The sequence below is a fragment of the Giraffa tippelskirchi genome, chromosome 11 (genome assembly GCF_054371585.1).
Source record: "Giraffa tippelskirchi isolate mGirTip1 chromosome 11, T2T-mGirTip1v1.2.pri, whole genome shotgun sequence".
In the NCBI taxonomy this organism is placed as follows: Eukaryota; Metazoa; Chordata; class Mammalia; order Artiodactyla; family Giraffidae; genus Giraffa; species Giraffa tippelskirchi.
The window spans coordinates 30,626,326-30,653,397 of record NC_137285.1 but is presented as its reverse complement, the minus strand read 5'-3'; the positions used below and the strand labels follow the sequence as shown (position 1 = coordinate 30,653,397).

The 27,072-nt window shown below is 40.4% G+C and overlaps 1 protein-coding gene across 2 annotated transcripts in view; it reads left to right on the top strand.

Annotated features, from left to right (window-relative positions):
- Positions 1–26,108, top strand: part of LOC145526323 (uncharacterized) — a 32,386-nt gene extending 6,278 nt beyond the window's left edge. Inside the window, exons 2-5 of one of the 2 annotated variants that reach the window (XM_081541719.1) lie at positions 6,315–6,504; positions 15,634–15,823; positions 17,932–17,999; positions 25,875–26,108. In XM_081541719.1, coding sequence (XP_081397845.1) covers positions 6,462–6,504; positions 15,634–15,823; positions 17,932–17,999; positions 25,875–25,927 — 354 coding nt within the window. In that variant the 5' untranslated portion in view covers positions 6,315–6,461 and the 3' untranslated portion in view covers positions 25,928–26,108. The remainder of the gene's footprint in view (positions 1–6,314; positions 6,505–15,633; positions 15,824–17,931; positions 18,000–25,874) is intronic. The other variant, XR_014068851.1, reaches the window with a different exon arrangement.
- Positions 26,109–27,072: the final 964 nt, after the last annotated feature.

Below are 27,072 nucleotides of genomic sequence, written 5' to 3'. Positions count from 1 at the left end.
CTCTTCTCCATGCTCTCAGATTCCCTGGCATCCTTGGCATCAGGGGTGGGGTGGAGGGGGTGTCAAGAGATGAGGTCTGGAGGGAGATGAGAAAGGTCTAAGTTTCTTGAAGGCACTGCATAATTTGTGACGGTGCTATATTAGGTTGTCCTCAAACAGTTTCCCAGGATTCTCTTTGAGAAGAGAGTTCTGTGGCTAAATATGCTTGGGGATCCTGTACCCCCCTTGGAATTAATAATTCAGGTTAATACAATGAAAGGAGAACTCAGGCTCAAAGAAATAACTTTAATTTTGTTTAACCCTTTTATGAAAGTGAAGTGAAAGTGCTAGCTGCTCAGTCACATCTGACTCTCTGCGACCTCATGGACTGTAGCCCGCCAGGTTCCTCTGTCCATGGAATTTTCTGAGCAAAAATACTGGAGTCGGTTGCCATTCCCTTCTCCAGGGGATCTTCCCAACCCAGGGATCAAACCCAGGTCTTCTAGATTGCAAGCAGATCTTTAACATCTGAGCCAGCAGGGAAGCCCAACCCTTTCATAGCTCTATCTTTTAATAACTTTTGGGAAGTGTTTGCTTTTGCGTTTGCACAAGACATATCTGGTTGAGTGGTTTTCAGAGTGCAGATCAGGACAAGTAGTTCAGCATCAGTTGGGAACTTCAAAGAAAAGCAAAGTTTTGAACCCTACTCAAGGGAATTTCAATTAAAAACTCTGTAGATGGGCCCCAGGATTCTGCATTTTAACAAGCCCTCCAGCTGATTTGATGTCTGCTCTTGTTTGGAAATCACTGCTCTAGGCTAATAAATCACTTTCAATAGGTTCTGAATTCCATAATAAAATTGTCTGCATCGGGAAGTGAGTCATTTCAAAACTTTAACAAGTGTTCTATATACCCAAGATGCAGATTTCTTGGTCCTGCTCCTATCTACCGCGCCAACATTTCTGGGGGTGGAGCTTAGGACTCGGCATCTTTCACCAGCCTGCAGGGCCACCTTTGCCAGAGCATGCTTTCCAAACCATCCTGTAGATTTGCAGGGGCCACTCCTGGGTTCCTTTCAAGTATGGATTTTGAATATTCAAAAGTTGAGGGATCCATGCCTCTTGTCTTATGAAACTGAAGGCATAAGTCCTATTGCCTACAATGTAGTCTCACTGATGAATGGCTGAAATAAGTGTTATTCACTCAGTGATGCCCGGCTCTTCATGACCCCATGTACCGTAGCCAGCCAGGATCCTCTGTCCATGGGACTACCCAGGCAAGAATACTGGAATGGGTAGCCATTCCCTTCTCCAAAGGATCTTCCCAACCCAGGAATCGAACGCGAGTCTCCTGCATTGCAGGTATATTCTTTATCATCTGAGCCAACCAGGAAAACCAGAATGGATGAATAGGTGGTTAGTTAATTCAGTTTAGATTTATGCTAAGTGGAACATTCTTGACTCTCATATACTTCCTCAATTCTCAGCACCCATTCTGGGGGACACAGTGGAGCATCTTTTTCTCAGGAAGTAATGATCCCTAGAGTAGAGGTCCATTCTAATGGTCCCTGGGCCATTAGAATAGACCATGGGGTATTTAGACCTGACTTCACCTGGTCAGATAGACCAATTCATCAAACCAGTAGTGTGAGAGCTCCTTGAATTTGAATGACAATAGTTTGCTGGAAGAAATAGGTATGCTTCTTTGTGAGTACCTTTATTTTCAAATTTATTTTAATTGGAGGATAATTGCTTTACAATATTGTGTTGGCTTCTGCCATATAACAACACGAACCAGTCACAAGAACACATATGTCCCCTCCCTTCTGAACCTCCCCTCCACCCCTCACCCCAACCTACCCCTCTAGGTTGTCACAGAGCACCGAGTTGAGAACTTTGTGCCCACAGAGCAGTTTCCCACTGGCTATCTATTTTACATACTGGGAGGATCCCCTGGAGAAGGGAATGGCAACCCATTCCAGTATTCTTGCCTGGAGAAGTCCATGGACAGGGGAGCCTGGTGGGCTACAGTCCATGGGGTTGCAAAGAGTCGGACATGACTGAGTGACTAACACATGTGTACAATGTATACATGTCAATGATACTCTCAATTCCTCCCACCCTCTCCTTCCTCCCCCCACACCGTATCCATAAGTCTGTTTTCCATGTTTGTATTTCTATTACTGCCCTGCAAATAGGTTCATCAGTACCATTTTTCCAGATCACATATATATGCATTAATATATGATATATTTTTTTCTCTTCCTGACTTACTTTACTCCGTATAACAGGCTCTAGGTTCATCCATCTCATTATAACGAACTCAAATGTGCTCCTTTTTATTGTTGAGTAATGTTCCATTGTATATACATACTACAACTTCTTTATCCATTCATCTGCCGATGAGCATCGAGGTTGTTTCTGTGTTATGGCGATTGTAAATAGTGCTGCCATGAACACTGAGGTACACGTGTCTTTTCAATTATGCTTTTCTAAGGGTATATGCCCAGTAGTGGGATTGCTGGGTCATATGGTAGTTTTATTCCTAGTTTTTTAAGGAATCTCTATACAGTCCTCCATAGTGGCTGTATCAATTTACATTCCCACCAACAATGCAAGAGGATTCCCTTTTCTCCACATCCTCTCCAGCATTTATTCTTTGTAGATTTTTTTTGGTGATGGCCATTCTAGTGCATGTGAGGTGATACCTCATTGTAGTTTTGATTTGCATTTCTCTAATACTGAGCAATGTTGAGCATCTTTTCATGTGTTTACTTGCCATCTCTATGTCTTCTACAGAGAAATGTCTGTTTAGATCTTCCTCCCTCTTTTTGATTGGGTTTGTTTTTCTGATATTGAGATGCATGAGCTGCTTGTATGTTTTGAAGATTAATTCTTTGCCAGTTGTTTCATTTGCAATTATTTTCTCCCATTCAGTGGGTTGTCTTTTCATCTTGTTTTTATAGTTTTCTTTTTCATTTTTAAATTAATTTCTGCTAAGTGTAATTGATTTACAATGTTGTGTTAGTTTTAGGTGTACAGCATAGTGAATCAGTGTACATATACATATATCCACTCTTTTTTAAGGTTCTTTTCCCATTACAGAGTATTGAGTATAGTTCCCTGTGCTACACAGTAAGTCCTTATTAGTTGTCTATTATATCAATAGTGTATCAGTTGCCAGTCCCAATCTTTCAATTTACCCCCCACTCCTTTCCCCTTTGATAACCATGAGCTTGTTTTCTACATCTGTGACTCTATTTCTGAGTACCTTTAGAGGCAACTCTTTGAAGAAATTGAGTGTGATATTATTGTGGGGATATTTTAAAGGAAATTGAACCACTACAGAAACTGCCTTTTGTGTCCTATCTCAAAGGAAGCATTCTAAGCTGAGAGTTTTTGTGTAGTTAACTCAAACTTTGAAGAATTGTTGGATAAACATAGATAAACATATTTGAGGTTTTAAAAAGGTTTGTATTTAAAGAAAAGCCAAGGGTTCAGATACTTAGGTTTTTCTAATGCTATTTTGAGAATAATAAACAGAAAAACAGCCATTTTTGAACATGCAATGCATAGTTGTTTATCAATACATGTATTTATGATGTGTGCCACTTTTCCTCCTGTGTTTTTAGCCTTAAAAAAGACAAACCCACAACTCTGATGAAATATTCTAAAATGAGAACAGCTAAGTTCTACATCAAACGGACTGGCATTGCCATCATTCTGACAGCTCTGTAAAAAGTTGTGTTGAAGAAATGAAGGAATATTTAGCAACTCAGAATTTTAAATGAAGGCCCAATTAAAAATTAAAAGAATACTTGAATACACTTCAAACATTCTTATAATCCTATTAAAAAGTATATCTCATCACCATCATACCCATAAATAAATACTGTTTATCTAATTCTTATAGATTAGTGCCAGCCAGTGACAGGCGAATATTTGGGATGTTAGTTTCCTTTCCTTTGAATGCCTTGCAGTCTGCCCTTTTCCTGCAGCAAGAGGCTAGGTTTTTCCACTTTCATTGCCTTGCAGAAGAAATGAAGCAGATGTCTGCAGGAAACAAAGGAATCAAATTTTTAGTATTTAATTGTCAAAGGCCCAGGTTTGAGCATTGACAATGATTGTGGAAAAACAAAAAGAAGAGCTAGGCTTTAGTATTCCCGGACTGAACAAGAGATTTGGACCAGAAAGGGAGGGGAGAAGGGTCTGCCTGGGCTGCACCAAGGGAAACCAGAAACTCCTCAACTTCATTATATCTACAAAGACCCTATTTCCATGTAAGATCACATTCTGAGGTTCTGAGTGGACATCAGTTTTTAGTGCAGGCTAACCTACTTCATCACCCAACATGTATTAGAGGAAGCTTCCATTTTCCCTGTGGAGCAAAGAAATACAAATATGGAAACAGAGGAACCACGTTTTCATCCTTCTCCTGTATAAAAGGCTATTAAAGTGCAGAGCAGGGCCAATGCTCTGAGTCTATCAAGGTGAGCATCTGAACTTGGGTCTTCATGGTAGAGTGATTCAACCTGCTTCCAAGGGGGATGAAGTTGGGTGAGTGTGACTGTGATGGGGAGCCTTCTTTGTATTGTCATTTATTTATAAGACAGAAGAACTGCTAGCAAATTCCAATCTGGAAATGCAAAGAGTTCCTTTAAAATAAAAATTTTGGTGTAATCAATAAGTTGCAAAGCATCTGTGAATCTGATGCTATTTTAATATTTCATTTTTACTGCAAATTTAGAGAATTCAATTTGAAATGAACGAAAATAACTTTCTTCCCCTCTTTTTTTAACTACGCCTTGTAGCATGTGGGAATCTTAGTTTCCTGACCAGGGATTGAACACATGCCCCCTGGGAGTGAAAGCACAGAGTCTTAACCACTGGACCACCAGGGAAGTTTCCCCAAATAATGCATGAATGAGAGTAGTTTGTACATTTCCATGTTGGAGCTTATCAGAAAGGATTAAAGTTATAAAAATGGTACATTCAATTTTGTCTAGGACTTCACTGGTTTGGAGTCCAGTCAAATGTAAACAATTCCTGGGATAGATGAAAAAGATGTGAACTTCATCATAACCATCTAGTAGACATATGTATACAAATTCTGTATTGCCCAAATATTTTAGAAAGAAAGGGATTCCTATGAATTCAAGTGAAAATTTTTGTCATTTTATATCAAAAACTTGGTTAATTTTTTTTCATGCATTGGGTCCATGAAAAATGTTCAGTGATTTGATATCTTATGCTTGTTGTACTGAGATATTTTATTTTTTAATATTTTATATCCTTTTTTTATAGGTTTTCTAAAAGAACTGGGAACTTATTGCCCAATAAGACTTCTTGTTTAGAATATCTGTGATAATACAAAAGTAACAGTTCTTTCTAAATATAATCAGTTTATATTGTAGTTCAATCCATGGGAAATCATGGATTTCCAATCCATGGGAAATTTAATTTATTTGATGCTGTTTCATTTTTTTAGCGACTTCTCTAAATTTTGTCACTAATTCTGTTTGACTTATTTCTCCACTTTAATAATTATTAATGGTGTCAATGTTTAAACTGTTTAAGGGAATACAGGAGAGGTTTTTGGAGCTACTTTTTAAAGGATGTATCTTTTAAAATGTTTAGTTAAGAAAAATGTGCCCCCTTCTGCTAGAAAATTGTTTTTATTCTACAAATACTAAGCTGTAAATAATCACTCTAAAAGTGATTTGTATCTGTGGGTTTTCCTTTTATTTATATCTAAGATATTATATGTTACGTGATTACAAATACATTTAATGCTGCTTATTCAAGTATGCATGAGGTTTACATATTCTGAAAAGAACTAACTTTCTGGCTTGATTTAATTAGCATTGGACCAAATTTAAATGTGGATGTCTTAAAAATGGACAGGCTAGGGAGCGTAAATTATCTAGATACTATAAAACAAAGAAAAAATACAGCTGGTGAAGGAAATTAATAAGAAGCAGGAAGAAATAACTACATCTCATAATTTTTATCACCTGGACTGTAAAGATGGTGTGAACTTCTGACATCCTCTTCGGGAAGTCCCAACCCACCCACGTGTGGACAGCAGAAGCATCCCAACGGGCCATCTTTGAGGTTTTGAGCATAGTTCAGTTTTTTGGTTTTTCTAGATGACTGCCACTAGCAGAGTGGCAATTTGTCTTACAGAAATGAAAACAAATTCATAATGATTGTGATAACGGAGTTTCTTAGCAAGTAAGAATGCTTGCATGCCATACTGAAGTCTTGATTTTGGTTTAGTTTTGCTGCGGCTACTATTTCCAGTGCATGCCTTACTTTCTGCTCCTTTGGGTTTAGGTCAGTGGTGCTCAAAGTCTACTGTGTCCCTGAATGACATGAAGATCTTATAGAGCAATTGCAGAACCAGTGGCAGAATTTCTGAGTCAGTAGAGCTGAGATGCAGACTGAGAATCTGCCTTTCTAACAGCTTCCTGGGTGCTGCCGATGACTTTGGTTTTGAAACACATTTGGAGACCTTCTGGTTTAGGTGAATTTCATGAGCATTATCTAATTTTGGCATAAGAAGACCAGTAATAGTTTAACACAGTATTTGTTACAAATACATGTCTTCATAAGGGTGGATCATGATTTTTCCCATATTTACCAAACTGAACGTGTGGACTTTTAAATGTTGACAATGATGAACAACAAAGATTTTAAAAGAGCATACTCTTATTTTGTCTAATAAAAATTTCAGATATTAATTGCTTTTCAAATCTCACCTGTATTTTTAATAATTATAATAATTGATTAAACTAAATGCTGTTTATCTTCACATGCTAAGGTTTAAGGTATTTATATGTACATGTAGCTAGAAGTTATTTGATCCATGCTCTGAATATTTCTTTTTCATAAAAGTTAGTGGTATACACAATTCCCTGCTCATGTCAGAGATCCCTAAGATGACATATTATCAGAACCTTGGGGACAGATTGCTTATACTACCTTGTCTCAACTTGCTTCATACTTCCCTTCACAACTGCAAACCAGAACTTTTCTGGTGTGGTGGGTGGGTGGTGATTTAGTCACTAAGTCGTGTCCAACTTTTACTACCCCATAGGCTGTAGCCAGCTAGGCTTCTCTATCCATAGCATTTTCCAGGCAAGAATACTGGAGTGGGTTGCCATTTCCTTCTCCAGGGGATCTTCCCAACCCAGAGATCAAACCCGGGTCTTCTGCATTGCAGGCAGATTCTTTACCAACTGGGCTACTAGGGAAGCACGTTTGGAGTCCAGTCAAATATAAACAGTTCCCGGGACAGAATTTCAAAGATGTGAATTTCCAGAGTAATTGCCAAGCATGGTAGTCAATACTCTGGTCTGCCCAGATTTACTGTGTGCTCGTTACATGACAAGCATTTCTACCCAGATAATTCACTTAATCCTCACAACAAATTTATTATTCCAGTTTCACAAGTAAGAAAGGGGACTGGGCCTAAAGAAATGATTCACCCAAGTAACAGACAGCAAGAGGCACTTCCAGGTTCTGAGTCTGAGCCTTCTGGTGCCTGGGTAAGGAATCTTCCTACAACTTTGCTTCTATTTTAAAAAGAAATCAAAGAAGGTAAGGAAAAGTTGTTACTGTTGCAATTATTTGGAACTATGCACACAACCTATTGATTTTATAGGAACAAATCTGAAGTGCTAATTGGCAGAAACTGATTCCAATTCATAATGAAATTGTTACTTTTTAGGAGATTTCTGTTTTAGCCAATAACAGGAATAAGGAAGCTTTTTACCTTTTAAAAACTCTATACCTTTTGTAAAGCTGATTAAGTTACAGACACTTTTCTCATTGAAAAGTCATGTGTACACAAATACACAACATTTTATAGTCTTCAGGGGATTTATAGATGGCTCAGATGGTAAAAAATCTGCCTACAATGTGGGAGACATGGGTTCTACCCCTGGGTGGGGAAGATCTCCTGGAGAAGGAAATGGCAATCCACTTCAGTATTCTTGCCTGGAGAGTTTCATGGACAGAGGAGCATGGCAGGCTACAGTCCATAGGGTCGCAACGAGTTGGACACAACTGAGTGACTAACACACACTGAAGATTTTCTTGATTCTCAAAGAATCCACTGATCATAAGATACAAACCACCCTTCTGGGTTACTCAGCCCAAGGGTGGGGTAGGGGTGGTAGGAATCTTTTTATAGCTACTTAGAAATTAAAAACAAGTTCTTGGATTCTTTCTTGTGAAGTAAAGGTGTTAAAATCTTTGAAACGAGCAGCTTATGAACTTAATGAAATGAATTCAATAATAAAGTCTAATTTATGAACACTGTGGTGTGTTTGGTTTGAAAGAGCCAAGAATGGAGGACAACAGAAGGATGAAATAGGAAGAGGAGAGAGAGTAAAAGAAGGAAGGGGGGAAGCTGGAAAGGAGGAGTAGAAGGGGAACCATATGGGTCACAGACCTGCAGAGAGTAGAAAAATACTGGAGGGAGAGGATGGAAAAGAGAGAGGAAAGAAGGAACCAAACAGGGAATCCATTTCCAACCTGATTTTGGTTCCCATTGCGCTCAGTCACTCAGTTGTGTTGGACTCTGCGACCCCATGGACTGTAGCCCGCCAGGCTCCTCTGTCCATGAGATTTTTCCAGGCAAGAATACCAGAGTATTCTTGTCATGTCCTCCTCCAGAGGATCTTCCCAACCCAGGGATTGAACCCACATATTTTATATCTCCTGCATTGGCAAGTGGGTTCTTTACCACTAGGGCCAGCTGGGAAGCCCGTGACAGTGTCCATGTCTCATTAAGTGTTATTTCCACAAGAGTCATGCCCATGATTTTTATCAAAATTAAATTCTACATATGAAGAAATAGACTTTTCCTGATTTATGTTTGACATATACACACTACCATGTGTAAAACAGATAGCTAGTAGGAATCTGCTATAAAAAAAGGGAGCTCAGCTGGGTGCTCTGTGATGACATAGATGGGTGGGATGGGGGAATGGTTGGGGGGGAGTCCAAGAGGGAAGGGACCCATGTCCCTTATAGCTGATTCATTTCATTGTACAGAATAGACTAACACAGTATTGTAAAGCAATTACACTCCAATTAAAAAAAAAGAGAGAAACAAATAGACCTTAATATCTTTCCTAGTATTACATTCTATTAAAATTCACCAGGTTTCAGAGTACTGAGTATTCTGAAGGACCAAATATAGAAATCTGCATAATTTATCTCCCCCCAAAATAAACTGCAGTTATATTTTCAGGAGATAGGGGAAAACTTACACACCTCCTGAATAAATATCTCTGAATCAAAAGGACACACACACACACAGACACACACTGTACATACACACATAACTACAAAATAGTGTCGAAAAATACCACTTCTTCAAACATCAGCTGCTGTTTTAATAAGATAAGTAAGCAGATAAATCATGGTTACTCCTTGAAATATTTAAATTGTTTAACAGAACTTCCTAAGGTCATGCAGGGGGGCTCTGAGCCACTGCGAGTCAATACTAATGTTCGTAGGAAAAGCTAATGTAATACTGACTGTGGCAAAATTTGCAAGCTTAGCTCTAGTCTGCCCTCCCTCTGTCTGAGCTCCTTGCACTTGACTTTGAGCTGCTCTTGGCAGGAGGAGGGCTCCATTCCTTCTATTGGGAAAGGACTGGTGCCAGCAGGATGATCAAATGATGTGATCTGCAGAAGGGCCAGTGTCCCCAGCTGTCTCAGCCCAGGTCGCAAGCATGGCGACAAAGTTCACCCACAGATGCCTGCAGAGGCATCAAGAAAGCCCAGCAGAGGCAGGAAGATGGTGCAGCTGATCTCAGTTGAGCCCAGCAGGGATTGCTGAGCCACAGAATCTGAGCTAAGACACTGGGCTTGTGACATACCCACAGCTGACTGATTGATGTACCAGGGAGCATTTATGGAGGGTTATTATCTGGACCATGAAGAAGGCAGAACGACAGAGAATCAATGCTTTTTGAACTGCAGTGTTGGAGAACACTCTTGAGAGTCCCTTGGACAGCAAGGAGACCAGACCAGTCAATCTTAAAGGAAATCAACCTTGAGTACTCATTGGAAGGACTGATGCTAAAGCTGAAGCTCCAATACTTTGGCCACCTGATGCGAAGAGCTGACTCATTGGAAAAAAACCAGATGTTAGGAAGAATGGAAGGCAGAAGGAGAAGAGGGTGACAGGATGAGACGGCTAGATTGCATCACCGATTCAATGGACATCTTTGTTGTTGTTCAGTCTCTTAGTCGTGTCTGACTCTCTGAGACCCCATGGACTGCAGCACACCAGGCTTCCCTGTCCTTCACCATCTCCCAGAGCTTGCTTAAACTCATGTCCATTGAGTACAGGTCCATTGATGCCATCCAACCGTCTCATCCTCTGTCATCCCCTTCTCCTCCTGCCTTCAATATTTCCCAGCATCAGGATCTTTTCCAATGAGTCGGTTCTTCGTATCAGGTGGCCAAAGTATTGGAGCTTCAGCTTCAGTATCAGATGAACAGTATGAAAAGGCAAAAAGATGTGACACTGAAAGATGAACTCCCTAGGTCAGTAGGTGCCCAAGCTGCTGCGGGAGAAGAGTGGAAAAATAACACCAGAAAGAATGAAGAGACAGACCCAATGACGGAGACAGGTCAATGATAGGTCAATGATGCTGTCCAAACATCTCATTCTCTGTCATCCCCTTCCCTCCTGCCTTCAATCTTTTCCAGCATCATGGTCTTTTTCAATGAGTCAGTTCTTCACATCAGGTGGCCAAAGTATTGGAGTTCCAGCTTCAGCATCTGTCCTTCCAATGAATATTCAGGACTGATTTCCTTTAGGATGGACTGGTTGGGTCTCCTTGCAGTCCAAGGGACTCTCAAGGGTCTTCTCCAACACCACAGTTCAAAAGCATCAATTCTTCACCACTCAGCTGTCTTTATGGTCCAGCTCTCACATCCATATACGACTACTGGAAAAACCATAGCTTTGACTAGACAGACACTTGTTGGCAAAGTAATGTCTCTGCTTTTTAATATGCTGTCTAGGTTGGTCACAGCTTTTTTTCCAAGGAGCAAGCATCTTTTAATTTCATGGTTGCAGTCACCATCTGCAGTGATTTTGGAGCCCCCCAAAGTAAAGTCTCTCACTGTTTCCATTGTTTCCCCATCTATTTGCCGTGAAGGGATGGGACTCGATACCATGATCTTAATTTTTTGAATGTTGAGTTTTAAGCCAACTTTTTCACTCTCCTCTTTCACTTTCATCAAAAGGCTCTTAGTTTCTCTTCACTTTCTGCCATAATGGTGGTATCATCTGTATATCTAAGGTTATTGATATTTCTCCCAGCAATCCTGATTCCAGCTTGAGCTTCATCCAGCCTGGCATTTCACATGATATACTCTGCATAGAAGTTAAATAAGCAGGTTGACAATATATATATATATATATATATATACAGCCTAGGCATACTCCTTTCTCAGTTTTGAACCAGTCCATTGTTCCATGTCCATGTTGCTTCTTGACCTGCATTCAGGTTTCACAGGAGGCAGGTAAGGTGGTCTGGTATTCCCATCTCCTTAAGTATTTTCCAGTTTGTTGTGATCCACGCAGTCAAAGGCTTTAGCATAGTCAATGAAGCAGAAGTAGATGTTTTTCTAGAATTATCTTGCTTTTTTCATGATCCAACAGATGTTGGCAATTTGTTCTCTGGTTCCTCTGTGTTTTCTAAGCCCAGCTTGAACATCTGGAAGTTCATGGTTCACGTACTGTTGAAGCCTGGCTTGGAGAATTTTGAACATTACTTTACTAGCGTGTGAGATGAATGCAATTATGCGGTAATTTGAACATTCTTTGGCATTGCCTTTCTTTGGGATTGGGATGAAAACTGACCATTTTCAGTCCTGTGGCCACTGCTGAGTTTTCCAAATTTGCTGGCATATTGAGTTCAGCACTTTGACAGCATCATCTTTCAGGATTTGAAAACACTCAGCTGGAATTCCATCACCTCCACTAGCTTTGTTCATAGTGATGCTTCCTAAAGCCCGCTTGACTTTGCGTTCCAGGATGTCTGGTCTAGGTGAGTGATCACACTATTGTGGCCATTAAGATTTTTTTTCTGCATAGTTGTTTTGTGCATTCTTGCCACCTCTTTGCAATATCTATGCTTCTGTTAGGTCCATACTGTTTCTCTCCTTTATTGTATGCATCTTTGCATGAAATGTTCCTTTGGTATCTCTAATTTTCTTGAAGACATCTCTAGTCTTTCCCATTCAATTGATTTCCTCTATTTCTTTGCATTGATAACTTAGGAAAGCTTTTTTTTTTTTTTAATTTCTCCTTGCTATTCTTTGGAACCCTGCATTCAGATAGTTGTACCTTTCCTTTTCTCTTTTGCCTTTTACTTCTCTTCTTTTCTGAGCTATTTGTAAGGCCTCCTCAGACAACCAGTTTTCCTTTTTACATTTATTTTCTTGGGGATGGTTTTGATCACTGTTTTTGTACAATGTTATGAACCTCTGTCCATAGTTCTTTAGGCACTTTGTCCATTATATCTAATCCCTTAAATCCATTTGTCGCTTCCACTGTATAATCATAAGGGATTTGACATGAACTTGGGCAAACTCTGAGAGATGGTGAGGGACAGAGAAGCCTGGCATGGTGCAGTCAGTCCATGGGTTGCAAAGAACTGGTCATGACTTGGGGACTGAACAACAACAAAATTATCTGTCAGTCTGTCAGGTGCTCTGCTCACCATCTTAGATACAGAATCGCACTGAAGTCTCTGAACAGCCCACAGACACAGATACTCTTATCATCCCCATTTTACAAAATGTTTCACCAGAATTTATGCCTGGGTCTCTGGGAGCCTGATCTTAAAACTCCTATGCGATACTGCTTCCATCCAGATTCAGAGAAACTGCTAGAGTTTAAGGATTTGAATGAAGAATGTCACCTGCCATATCAGCAAACAAAGGATGTTGTGGCCACCAAGGCTTCAGTCACTGCAGCCCTCACCTGACTTGTACCTTGAGGGGGTTCAGGATGGAGAAAAGCAGGATACTGGCCCCAGATAGGCAAGGTGCATATCACAGGAACGATTTCAATAAGCCCAGGCTCCTGCATCTTCCCAAACACAAAAAAGGGCTGAATTCATTAATTTGAGATATCCGGTCTTCTCTAATTAGCAGTAATATTTTGATGTTCCAACTACCTGGTCTTTGTTGCAAAAACTCCTCTTTATCCCACCCCCTCCCTTACGTCTTCAGAGCAATTTCTCAGAGCTATTGAGAGGCTGTCTCCCAGGCTTAAGTCCTCTGTATGTCCAGAAACTAAAATGTAATTCTCAACTTTTAGGTTTTGTGTGGGTGTGTGCTTGTTTTCTCAGTTGAAAGCTCAATACTTTTAGATTGTTACTTTCGTTACTTGGTCTTTTTAAATTTAACTCAAAGGCAAAACTTTCTAAATCCTTTTCCCTGCAAAGCTGTTTGGGGGTGAATTTAGTGCTCCTTCTGCTTCCTGCCATCATTTCAATAGAGGGGGGAAAGCTCCTGTCACTCTGCATGAAATTGCGAGCAGCTTGAGGGTGGAGTGGTTGGCAATGGGCAGTACACATTTTTCTTAGTCTGAAAAATAACATAGTATTCAGTTATTTTTAACAAGGTGATATATATATATACATATATTTAAAGAAGGAAAACATTTGCACAGCCATCCCAAACAAAGGCAACTGCAGCCTAAGCTCAGATTTAGACAGTGTGCTCAGTTCTGAGTTACTGCCACCACCTAGAGACAGTTCTCCAGACCGAGAAGTTTGATTCCTTCAAGGCAATGCCTTAAAAAAAAAAAGTCTGTAATAGGGACTTCCCTGGTAGCTCAGTGGCGAAGAATCTGCCTGCTAGTATAGGAGATCGGGGTTCAATTCCTCGTCCAGGAAGATCCCCACATGCTGTGGAGCAACTTATCCCATGGCTCACCACTACTGAGTCTGTGCTCTAGGGCCCAGGAGCAGCAACTACTCAGCCCACTTGCCCTAGAGCTCCTGCTCCACAGCAAGAGAAGCCACCACAGTGAGAAGCCCTTGCACCATAACTAGAAAGGAGCCCCTGCTCTCTGCAGCTAGAGAAAAGCTTCCACAGCAACAAAGACCCAGCACAGCCAAAAATAAATAAATAAAATAAAATTAATATTGAAAGGCCTGTAATACTTCAGGGAGTGATAACCGCGAGGTATCAGCTGTTTATGCAGCGCAAAACTGTGTATGCATGTCTTTGCCCCCTAAAAATGGTTCTTTATTTTTCCATGAGCGAGAAATCTCATTATTTTACACTATTAACCAAGGCCCATTCCTCCTCCCTCCCCCAGATCCAGCCAATTGAAGTTCTTTTTATAAATTTGTGTTTTTGAGAACTTCAGAAATTTGAACAAAAACCCAACTGAAAGCCAAATTTTAACTGTCTAGAAGCCCTACTTTTGGCTTTATAAGGTCATATATATGGTTATTAGTTAAGAGAGAGGTAAGCTGGACTTACTGATTTTGTCTGTTTTAGGAGGCCTCATTTTCCCTTCATAATTGTACCAAGTAAATGATAAGAACAAGAAACAGCAGCTGACAAACAGTATCTGCTGCATATCTGTGCTTTTTTGATTCAATCTGCTCAAATTCCCTTGTGGGTGTGTTCACAGTCGCTCAGTTGTGTCCAACTCTTTACAATCCCTCGGCCTGTAGCCAGCCAGGCTGCTCTTGTCCATGGAGTTTTTCAAATTCTATTAGTGTGGGTACAATTCTCAACACAAGGAAATTGAGGCTAAGAGAGGTTAAGAAATGCCTTCAAGGTTAATAACTGGCTATTTTTGCACCAGTTTTCAACTACTCAACCTTGTTTCTAGAGCCCATCCTCACAATTACACTATTCTTTCTCTAAGACATTAACTGAGCAGGTCTATGGCTTAGATTTAACCATGTGCCACAATCACTATTTTCTTGAAATATTGGCTGTGATACTAATACATAGAAGAGAATGGATTAAAAAAAATATGTTGGAGTATAGTTGATTTATAATGTGTTAGTTTCTGGTATACGGCAAACTGATTCAGTTACACACATAAAAATCATCATACTGAGTGATTATATATATATATTCTTTAACAGATGCCTTTACATTATAGTTTATTATAAGATAAATAATATATTCCCTGTGCTATAGAGTAGGTCCATGTTGTTTATTTATAAATAGTGTGTATCTGTTCATTTCTCCTAATTGCTCTCTCCCCCATCTCCTTATGCATTCAGTAATCATAAGTTTGTTTTCTATGTCTACCAGTCTGTTTCTGTTTTGTAAATAAGGTCATTTGGGTCATAGTTTAGATCTCACGTATAAGTGATATCTTATGGTTTTAGTCTTTCTCTGTTAGGCTTGCCTCACTTAGTATGGGTCATGTCTAGGTCCACGTGTGTTGCTGCAAATGGCATTCTTTCATTCTTTTTTATAGCTGAGTAGTATTCTGTTGTGTGTATATTGTATTATATATAATACCACATCTTCCTTATAAGAATAAATATTTTAAACTAATAAAATAAACGTAAGATTTCCTTAAGTGACATGTATTTTGATTTTCAACTTCATTTCTCTTTTCCCATTTCTATTTCAAGAGTCCCAGCAACTTGAGACTGGCTCTCCTGCCCTTGGGTCCTGCTGTGACCTGACCCCTGGTCCTACCTCCTGCTCCTGCCAGGATGTGACCCCACCTGCCCCGCTGTGGCCCTGGAGCTTGCTCACCGCAGTTGTCCTCGTCCGCGTGGTTTTCGCAGTCCACCACGCTGTTGCACTGCAGCTGCTGAGGTAAGCACTCGGTGGTGTTGCCGCAGGGGAAGTAGCCCAGGTCGCAGGGCACATTCTGCGCTCTGCCGGGAGCTACTGTGATGTGGAAGGGGAGAGAGGTTTACACAAGGCCCTGCACGGAGTGACTCCCCACAGTCCACACACCTACTTCTTGTCATCCTGGCAGGTCCCACCTTCCTTATGCTGCCTCACCTTGAGCATTAGCCTGAGGCCAATGCTTTTCCAAGAACCTCCACACCTAAAGGAAGTTCTTTTCCACAGCTTCAGAAAATGCCAGTATTCCCCGCTCTTTGCCTTTGTTCTTTGCCACGTTTCCTACCCGCAGTGTACTCGTCACCCCTCTTTTCTGTGAAAGGTCTGCCCATACTTTTTGTTGAGCTCAATTCCCCTTTTCTTTTCAAAAAATTTTCATCCAATCATTTAAAAAAAAAACAAGACTTTCTTGCATTCTTACTGTTGACTGAGGATCATGGCTGGTTTGGTACTGGGGTGAAAGAACAGGCCAGGTAGTAGGAACTACTGGAGCGGGTTCCTGAGGGCAGGCCTGTGCCCTGTAGCATGTAGCATCCAATCAAATGCTTCCTGCCCTTTTCATATGGGCTTCTCTCACTTATAAACTTCATTTAAGGTTCCTCTATGTCTATTCATGACTTAACTCATTTCTTTTCTGTGCTAAATAATATTCCATTGTCTGAAGGAACCATATTGATTCATTCTAATGATTCGCCCAACAGAAGGACATCTTGCAAGCTTTGGCAGTTTTTAATAAAGCTCCTATTCACATCTGTGTGCGGGGTTTTGTGTGGAGGGACATACGTTACTTTTGCCATTTAAAACTCCAGATTTATATGAACCCGCTCCAGTAGTTCCTACTACCTGGCCTGTTCTTTCACCCCAGTACCAAACCAGCCATGATCCTCAGTCAACAGTAAGAATGCAAGAAAGTCTTGTTTTTTTTTTAAATGATTGGATGAAAATTTTTTGAAAAGAAAAGGGGAATTGAGCTCAACAAAAAGTATGGGCAGACCTTTCACAGAAAAGAGGGGTGACGAGTACATTGCGGGTAGGAAACGTGGCAAAGAACAAAGGCAAAGAGCGGGGAATACTGGCATTTTCTGAAGCTGTGGAAAAGAACTTCCTTTAGGTGTGGAGGTTCTAGATTTAAAACTCCATTTATATGAGCTCAAAGATTATTGTAGAATCCAAGATAATTCCATTGCTTATTATCCTTCCCACGTTTGTACATCTTTGAGACTTTCTAGAATAATAGTCAATTATAAAGAAAAATCAGAATAGATTGAACAGTCAAGAAAGGACTTTCTTGCATTCTTACTGTTGACTGAGGATCATGGCTGGCTTGGTACTGGGGAAGAAGAGAACAGGCCAGGTTGTAGGAATTGCCCGAGCTCACTCATATGTGAGGGTGGAGGGGGGGGTGGCACCTGTTTAATGTTAAAAATCAAGTTGTTATTTTGATATTAAATTGTATGAACTATTTGTGTATTTTGGATATTAACTCTTCACCGGTCATATCATTTGCAAATATTTTCTACCATTTAGCAGGCTGTCTTTTCAATTTTTTAAAAAAATTTTTGGCCATGCCATATGGCATGTGAGATTTTAGTTCCCCAAGCAGGGATTGAACCCATGCCGCCTGCAGTGGAAGTGTGGTCTCCTAACCACTGGACTGCTAGTGAAGTCCCTGTTTGTCATTTCATTTTGTTGATGGTTTCCCTTGCTGTGTAAAAGCTTTTAAGTTTAATTAGGTCCCATTTGTTTATTTTCTCTTTTGTTATCTTTGCCTGAGGTGACAGATTCAAAAAAATATTGCTATGATTTATGTCAAAGAGGGTTTTGCCTATGTTTTGTTCTAGGAGTTTTCCCGTCTATGATTTTTCCTCTATGGTTTCCCGTCTTACATATAAGTCTTTAATTCATTCTGAGTTAAAACAATTTGGTCCAGTTCTGTTTTTTGAAATTATTAAGATAGGAATAAAAATGACTTTTCCAAATATAAACTTATAATATTGAGTCTGCTTTGCCATACATGCCTTACACTATCTATTCCACAATCCTGATGCGCTCCTCTTCATTGAATCTCTGTTCAGATGGTTCTATGCCGTTTGGATCCAAATAAGGAAGATTCAGTCATTTCTGGATGTGGAGCTTAAATGGAGTAAGCAAACACCTTTTCATGTCTCTGTTTACGTTCATCTTGAGCGTGTGTGAATTTGTAAAATGCACTCACCAAGCATCAAAGGAAGAGAAAGGCAGCAGAAGGACATTGAGTGGTTTCATTTGAATCATTTTTTGCTTATTTTTAAATTTAGTCCTAAATTTGGTAGCAAGCTCTTTTCAGATAAGGAGTGAACAGATGAGACAGAAAAGTTTAAGAAAATTGGATTTAGTGCATGTGTTGCTATTAATAACAGGGAAAGTATGTGGCTTAGGAGTAGATGAATTTCTAAATACGTTTTTGAAGACTTTCTGAATATAGTAAATGAAATATTAAATATATCTGACTTCCCTGGTGGCTCAAATGGTGGAGAGTTTGCCTGCCAATGCAAGAGACCTAAGAGATGCTGGTTTGATCCCTGGGTCAGGAAGATTCCACTGGTGAAGGGCATGGCAAACCACTCCAGTATTCTTGCCAAGAGAATCCCATGGACAGAGGAGCCCGTCAGGCTACATTCCATGGGGTCGTAAAGAGTTGGACACAACTGAGCAACTAACACTTTCACTGGATATATTTATGCATTGTGAAGAAGAAGGTCACTCAGTCATGTCTGACTCTTTGTGACCCCATGGACTATACAGTTCATGGAATTCTCCAGGCCAGAATACTGGAGTGGGTAGCTTTTCCCTTCTCCAGGGGATCTTCCCAACCCTGGGATCGAACCCAGGTCAATCATGGCAGGCGGATTCTTTACCAGCTGAGCCACAAGGGAAGCCTAAGAATACTGGAGTGGGTAGCCTATCCCTTCTCCAGGGGATCTTCCTGACTCAGGAAGTGAACTGGGGTCTCCTGCATTGCAGGCGGATTCTTTACCAACTGAGCTATGAGGGGTTATGCAGTGGGATCAGAATATTAATAATTTCAACAGAGACTGTGTAGGGATAGATTCAGAACTGAATGAAAAAGACCTAGCAGAGCACTTGTGACGCAGGGGACATCTGATGACAGTGACAGCAGGGCAGTGACGAGGCACTGGCTCTGTCAGCATAGATAAGCTGGTACTTAATATTGGCACAAATGTATCATCTTGCTTTTCGAGATACCTGAATTTAGATCTTTGTGATTATAGCTTTTTAATTTAAATACTCTCATATCATACAAAAATCACTTATAATTTAAGAAATTCATAAATGATTTTTTTTTAAAAAGCACCCTAACTGAAAAATTCATATTTTAACTGAAAAATTACTCTAGTGCATAAGAACTCAAATAAATATTACAGTCAAAATATGAAGCAATTTGGAAAAAATGCATTATAATTTTAATTGCAACAGCAGAGACTTTTTTTTGATGAAGCACTTAAGTGTCTTCCTTTTCTTGGAAATCCTATGAGATTGTGTGCATGCTAAGTTACTTCAATCGTTTCCGACTCTTTGTGACCCCATGGGCTGTAGCTCTCGAGGCCCCTCTGTCCAGGCAAGAATACTGGAGTGGATTGCCGTGTCCTCCTCCAGGGGATCTTCCTGAGCTTGGGATCAAACCTGTGTTTCTTAAGTTTGCCTGTATTGGCAAATTGATTCTTTACCACTAGCGCCACCTGGGAAGCCCCCTATGAGATTGAAAGTGAAAGTGAAAGTGAAGTTGCTCAGTCGTGTTCGACTCTTTGCGACCCCATGGACTGTAGCCCACCAGGCTCCTCCATCCATGGGATTAAGTGGATGGAAAAACTGAGGGAGCGCTCCACGTGCTGATTGCCAAGTGAGACACAGCGCTGAATGAAAATCAGTGACTTTCTTTTTCTCTGCCAAAGAGCAGATTACTGTTATTCTCCTATGACTAAAAATATGTATGTGCCTTGTCTGCATTTTGTGGGTCTGGGTAATGCACAAAGAAGAGACAGATGGTCCAGACTTTGTTCAGTGATCTTAACTTCTCCTTGACTTAAGTGAGTCCCCATGTAATTCCCTGGTGGCTCAGAGGCAAAGAATCAGCCTGCAATGCAGGAGGCTCAGGTTCCATCCCTAGGTCAGCGAGATCCCCTAGAAAAGGAAATAGCAACCATCCTAGTATTCTTCCCTGTAAAATCCCATGGACAAAAAGGCCTGGAAGGCTACTCCATGGGGTCTCAAAAAGAGTTGGACACACCTTAGTAACTGAACCATAACAGTAATGTAATTCAAGGGCCAGAGTCAAAGAAGAAGTGAAGTGAAGCATTTTAGTAATGTGGTTTTGAGGAAACTGTCCTTGTTTCCGTATCAGTTCAGTTCAGTCGCTCAGTTGTGTCCAACTCTTTGAGACCCCATGGACTGTAGCACACCAGGCTTCCCTGTCCATCACCAACTCCTGGAGACTACTCAAACTCATGTCCATCTCGTCGGTGATGCCATCCAACCATCTCATCCTCTGTCATCCCCTTCTCCTCCTGCCTTCAATCTTTCCCAGCATCAGCGTGTTTTCCAATAAGTCAGTACTTCGCATTAGGTGACCAAAGTACTGGAGTTTCAGCTTCAGCATCTGTCCTTCCAATGAATATTCAGGACTGATTTCTTTTAGGATTGATTGGTTGGATCTCCTTGAAGTCCAAGGTACTCTCAAGAATCTTCTCCAACACCACAGTTCAAAATCATTAATTCTTCATTGCTCAGCTTTCTTTATGTTCCAACTCTCACATCCATACATGACTACTGGAAAAGCCAAAGCTTTGTCTAGACGGACCTTTGTTGGTAAAGTAATGTCTCTGCTTTTAAATATGCTGTCTGGTCACAGCTTTTCTTCCAAGGAGCAAGCGTCTTTTAATTTCACGGCTGCAGTCACCATCTGAGTGATTTTGGAGTCCCCCAAAATGAAGTCTGCCACTGTTTCCATTGTTTCCCCATCTATTTGCCATGAGGTGATGGGACTGGATGCCATAATCTTAGTTTTCTGAATGTTGAATTTTAAGCCAACTTTTCACTCTCCTCTTTCACTTTCATCATAAGGCTCTTTAGTTCTTCTTCGCTTTCTGCCATAAGGGTGGTGTCATCTGCGTATTTGAGGTTATTGATATTTTTCTTGGCAATCTTGATTCCAACTTGTGCTTCATCCAGCCTGGCATTTTGCATGATATGCTCTGTATATAAGTTAAATAAGCAGGGTGACAATATACAGCCCTGACGTACTCCTTTCCCGATTTGGAACCAGTCTGTTGTTCCATGTCCAGTTCTAACTTCTGCTTCTTGACCTGCATACAGATTTCTCAGGAGGCAGGTCAGGTGGTCTGGTATTCCCATCTCTTGAAGAATTTTCCACAGTTTGTTGTGATCCACACAGTCAAAGGCTTTGGCATAATCAATAAAGCTGAAGTAGATATTTTTCTGGAACCCTCTTGCTTTTTCAATGATCCAACGGATGTTGGCAGTTTGATCCTGGTTCCTCTGCCTTTTCTAAATCCAGCTTGAACATCTGAAGTTCATGGTTCATGTACTGTTGAAGCCTGGCTTGGAGGATTTTGAACATTACTTTGCTAGCGTGTGAGATGATGGCAATTGAACATTCTTTGGCATTGCCTTTATTTGGAATTGGAATGAAAACTGACCTTTAAGAGTCTTGTGGCCACTGTGGAGTTTTCCAGATTTGCTGGCATAATGAGTGCAGCACTTTCATAGCATCATCTTTAAGCATTTGAAACAGCTCAACTGGAATTCCATCACCTCCACTAGCGTTCTTCATAGTGATTCTTCCTAAGGCCTACTTGACTTCATATTCCAGGATTTCTGGCTCTAGGTGACTGATCACACCATCATAGTTATCTGGGTCATGAAAATCTTTTTTGTATAGTTCTTCTGTGTATTCTCACCACCTCTTCTTAATATCTTCTGCTTCTGTTAGGTCCATACCATTTCTGTCCTTTATTATGCTCATCTTTGCATGAAATGTTCCCTTGGTATCTCTAATTTGATTGAAGAGATCTCTAGTCTTTTCCATACTATTGTTTTCATCTATTTCTTTGCACTGATTGCTGAGGAAGCCTTTCTTATCTCTCCTTGGTTTTCTTGGGAATTCTGCATTCAAATGTTTCCATATAGAAAGTAGTTATGATGGGGCTGGCTATAATTTGGGAGGGAGCGACATGATCTGGCCTGGGTCATGTTTAAATCTTGAATCCCTCTATCAAAACTAAAATCTTAAATATTTCAATAAATATGACTTGGAAGGTAAGTTTCTAGTGATTTATCTTTAGTTGAATAAAAGTTAGCTTTTACTTTTTGACAGACCTTGACAGAAATCTACAACCACTTATGGATGTGTCTAGGGGAACTCATTTTCTATGGAAAACAGAAACTCAGTGAAATTATAGCCTTTATTCTATAACAACATTAAATGTTAATATGGAAAATGTCAGCTTTGTTGCTCTGGAATCAGTGCACTCACTGCATTAAAGGCAGTTCTGCAAACTTAAATTCAGATTAAAGGAGGTGAATATAATTGGTGTGTTTAATTGTTTATAGTATTTCTGAATAGCCATGACTTGGCAAACACTAAGATAAGAGTTTTATTGGATTCTGTGTCTTATTACCAACATTTGAAATCCCTTTTATACTCTATGGAAAATATGCAATATTCCTATTTTGGGAGTAACTACCCACAGCATCAAAAGTGTAGTGGGAGTTTGCTAAAACACTTTGTTAGGAAGTAAAACTTAAAAAAACAAAACAGGGAAAACCAAGTACAAACTTGCCATATATTGAACCCATTTATTTTATAATTTCTATCTTAAATACCCAGGTTTCCTGCATTGTGGGTGAATTCTTTACCAGCTGAGCCACGAGGGAAGCCCAAATGCTAACTATTAATAACTATTTCAGATATCCAACAACAAAACAAATAAAAATACCAGTAGTAATAGAGGATTCTTGAATAAATATATTATGTAATTACAGAGCTATGTGTTATATAACTGAATCACTGTGCTGTACACTGGAAACATTATAAATTAACTATACTTCAGTAAAAAATATCTTCTTCTTAAAAAAATCTGAAGCTATTTACAGATCATTCAAATGCATGAAAATCTGGTTTATTGGCTATAGATGAAAAAACACTGATTTGTAATCAGCTGGTTTTCTTTAGACTTTTTGAAAAGACGTAGGACCAAGCCAGTGGCTCTCAATCAGGGATGATTTTGTAGCCTGGGGACAGTTGGCAGAGTCTGGAGATTTATTTTATATTATTACCACTTGGCAGGAAGTGCTACTAGCATCTAATAAGTAGAGTCCAGTGATGCTGTTAAACATCCCATTATGCACAGGACAGTTCCCTCAAAGATTTTTCTTCCTAAAATGTCGACAGTGCCCAGATTGAGAAACCCGAAAGTAGGTGTTGATGAAGCACCAGTGGGGAAAGCATTCCTTTTCAGTAGCCTAGAACACATGTGCTCACTTGCAGGCAGGCAGTTTGTTACTTTTGTGACTTGTTTACCTCCTAGTGGAGATTTTCTGGTTGCTTTCATGAGATCTTAGAAGTGGGTGGACATTACCAAACAGAGGCACCACTGCAGCTGTTGTGTCTCTTGGAAGGTTGTTATTGCTGTTGTTTTGGCAAGTAACGCAGGGAAGAGGCTGCGTTTATTCTGTGCTCTGATGCCAGGGATGACATTCAAGTTAGTTATAAGGAATCATCTCTTAGCTACAGGAATCATTAAACAGTGGATGGGGTTACCGAGACAATCTCTGGAGGTTTTGAAAAATTGGATAGATAATTTAAGAGTATTCTGCCAAAATCAAGGGAATTGGGAGCAAAATATTTTCAGGCTGCTTGAATTCATTCCCTCAATCTGTGAATAACATAAACAGATAAATAAAAGAAATTATCATTTAAAGGAATGTTTTAGACGTCAAATTTGAGATTTTGAGAAATACACAAAAATCCTTGAAAAATTCAATTGCCTATACCTCAAAAAGCTGAAACAGTAAAACAACACAAAAAACAAGTAAAACAAAAATAATGACATCACCAATGTCCTTGAAGAGGAAACATTAAAATTTTACATTACCTCCTGCTCATTCTGCCTCTGTAACTCAGCTTGCTCCTTACAAAGTCTGGTTCATGTAGGTCACGTAGTCTCAGAAAGTGGGGACTTACAATACTAGGAACTGGAGTTTATCTCACTCACCCTTGTCCTGCTCTTTGCAATTGCCCAGCCTCTGCAAACCTGCTTGATCACACCTGTCCGTGTAAAGGTCAGGCATCCCCCTCCCTGTCTTGACTGCTATTCCCGTGCGTGTGAAACCCCTTAGTTTAAATCAGCCTATTAGCAGCTAGTGTTGCCCTACTATATAGTTGACCTACTCTAGTAGGTACATAAAAACTCTACAACCCCTTTGTTTGGGACTCAGAGCTTAGAGTGCTAACTCCTCTGGGCCTGCCAGCATAATAAACCTGAGTTCTCCAACTTTCCAAGTATGGTGCTTGGTTTCTCGATTACTGGTTTCTGCAACATCGAGAGAAGGCAATGGCACCCCACTCCAGTACTCTTGCCTGGAAAATCCCATGGATGGAGGAGCCTGGTAGGCTGCAGTCCATGGGATCGCGAAGAGTCGGACATGACTGAGCGACTTCACTTTCACTTTTCCTTTTCATGCACTGGAGAAGGAAATGGCAACCCACTTCAGTATTCTTGCCTGGAGAATCCCAGGGATGGCAGAGCCTGGTAGGCTGCCGTCTATGGGGTTGCACAGAGTCAGACACGACTGAAGTGATTTAGCAGCTGCAGCAGCAACATCCTGACAAAATCCTGGTACTCAATATCTCTTCGTGATCTTGTCTTAGTCCAGTTTCTTCTTATAACTCATTCAGGGCCAGATGAACTAGACACTCAATTTCTCAAGAATTATGCCCCTCTTATTGACTGTCCTCACTGCAGTCTGACTGCAGAGCTTACAGAGCACTGACTCAAAAGCAAAATTGTCTGTGGTCCCCAAATGTGCCAGGCACACTACTCTTCCTTCCAATAGAATGGGAGGGGGCCTTGATGCCATGTGGCAGCAGATCTCTGTTCTATGCACTCTCCCGTCCCCTAGACGATGATTTCATTCCTTCTTTCCTTGAGCCTACATTGCACACTGTGCCTCTTTTGCACTCTCTTCACACTAGTCCAAAGTCAGCACCACTCCCCCATTTCCATCCTTCTCTCCTGCTCCAGATGGATCTGATGATTCTCCCTTTTCTCTCAACCACGTCCATCTGTACCTCTTTCCTGAAATGTGCTGTGTCCCCCTTCTTAAATACAAGACGAAAGAAAACACATTTCATTCCTCACACCAGGTGCATCTTTATTTTGTATCTCCTCCTTTTAGCAAAACTTGTCAGAAAAGTCTGTATTGGTGTGTCTGATTCTATTTTGGTGTGTAGCTTTACTTCTAAGGGCTTCCCTGGTGACTCAGATGGTAAAGAATCTGCCCGCAATGCAGGAGACCCAGGTTTGATCCTTGGGTCAGGAAGATACCCTGGAGAAGGAAATGCCAACCTGCTCCAGAGTTCTGGCCTGGAGAATTCCATGGACAGAGGAACCTGGCAGGCTACAGTCCATGGATAGCAAAGAGTTGGACACAACTGAGCAACTAACACTTTCACTTTTTCACTTAACTTCTAAAAGTTTGGAGATCTGTTGAAACCAAATGAATTTGGGTTATCATGTTTGTAACAGAGAAGAACAACTCTGATTCCATATTGAAAGGGCTTCTTTTACTTTGAACTTTGTATGGCTTTTGCTACACTTAATCACTAAAGGGATGTTGCCTACAGCTTAAAGTATTCATAATGGCCCATCTCTGGGAACCTTGAGGGTTAAGGGTTAAGCTTGAGGGTTAAGCTGTAACAACTTTGTTAAACTCACAGGAAACATCCTGACCAGATCCTCCAGTGAATGGCTACAGGAAAGAAGAAATTAACATATCCTTTCTGCAATCTGGCTAGAACCAGAAAAGGTTTGCAACAACTTACCACCTTTTTAACTTTACTTCTTCCCCTTTTTGTTCTATAAAAGAAACCTGGGAAAGGTTTTGGGGGCACTAGTCCACCATCTTTTTGGTCTGGGGGCTTTTTGAATAAAGGCACTATTCCTTATCCCAATGACCCGTCTCTCGATTTATTGGCCTGTCACGCGGCAGGAGTATGAGCTTGGACTTGCTAAGACACTGATGCGTTAGGGCCCTTGAGGGCATTTGTGTCCTATAACTTTGACCACTGACTCCTGTGCTTTTGGAGTTCTTTCAGCTTCTTGTGTTTCTTCCTCCACGGTTCTTTACCAGCTGTCACTTCAACTATCGTTAGTGTGTCTGCTCTGTAGTCTCAGTGCACTCATTACCATTTCTAATTTATTACTTAAATCTGCTGTGGCTAAAAATGCAGATACTTGGACATGACATGTAGACCTCTGTGTAAAGTGTGAGCCAGTGAGCTATGAATGAGGGCATGAAAAAGAAGACTTCATTTTTCTTTTTTAATGCCTGGGTTTTCAAGAATTAAAGTTTTGGAGATTCTAGGGTGAGTGATCTTTAGTTGGGTGAGATGCTATTGTAAGCATTGCTCAAGGCTTATGGTTCTGCCATAATAAACATCCAGCGAGCATTTGCTGAGTGAGCGCACGTACTTCCCAACACACAGAATAGCTGGGAGTCCTAAATCTTGTATTTTTACATTTCTAGCCTATGTCTCAAACTATGACACGATTTTTTGTCTACTGTCCAACCATCCGATTTGATTTCTGCTCAGTGACTGAGAGCAGTTTATTGATGACACTGCCAGTGCGGCAAAAAAAACAGACTCGAAGTCAAGGGCAATTAAACAACTTTCTAACGACCTTTCTACCCAGCAGCTCCTTTCCACTCCCATTGTCTCAGCTGTGATTCCAATCTGGATTATCTCACATCTGACTGATACACTTTTTAAAAAAACATTTTATTTTGTATTGGGGTATAGCCAATTAACAATGTAGTGATAGTTTCAGGTGAACAGTAAAGGGATTCAACCATATATTTATGTGTATCTGTTCTCCTCCAAACTCCCCTCATCCAGGCTGCTACATAACATTGAG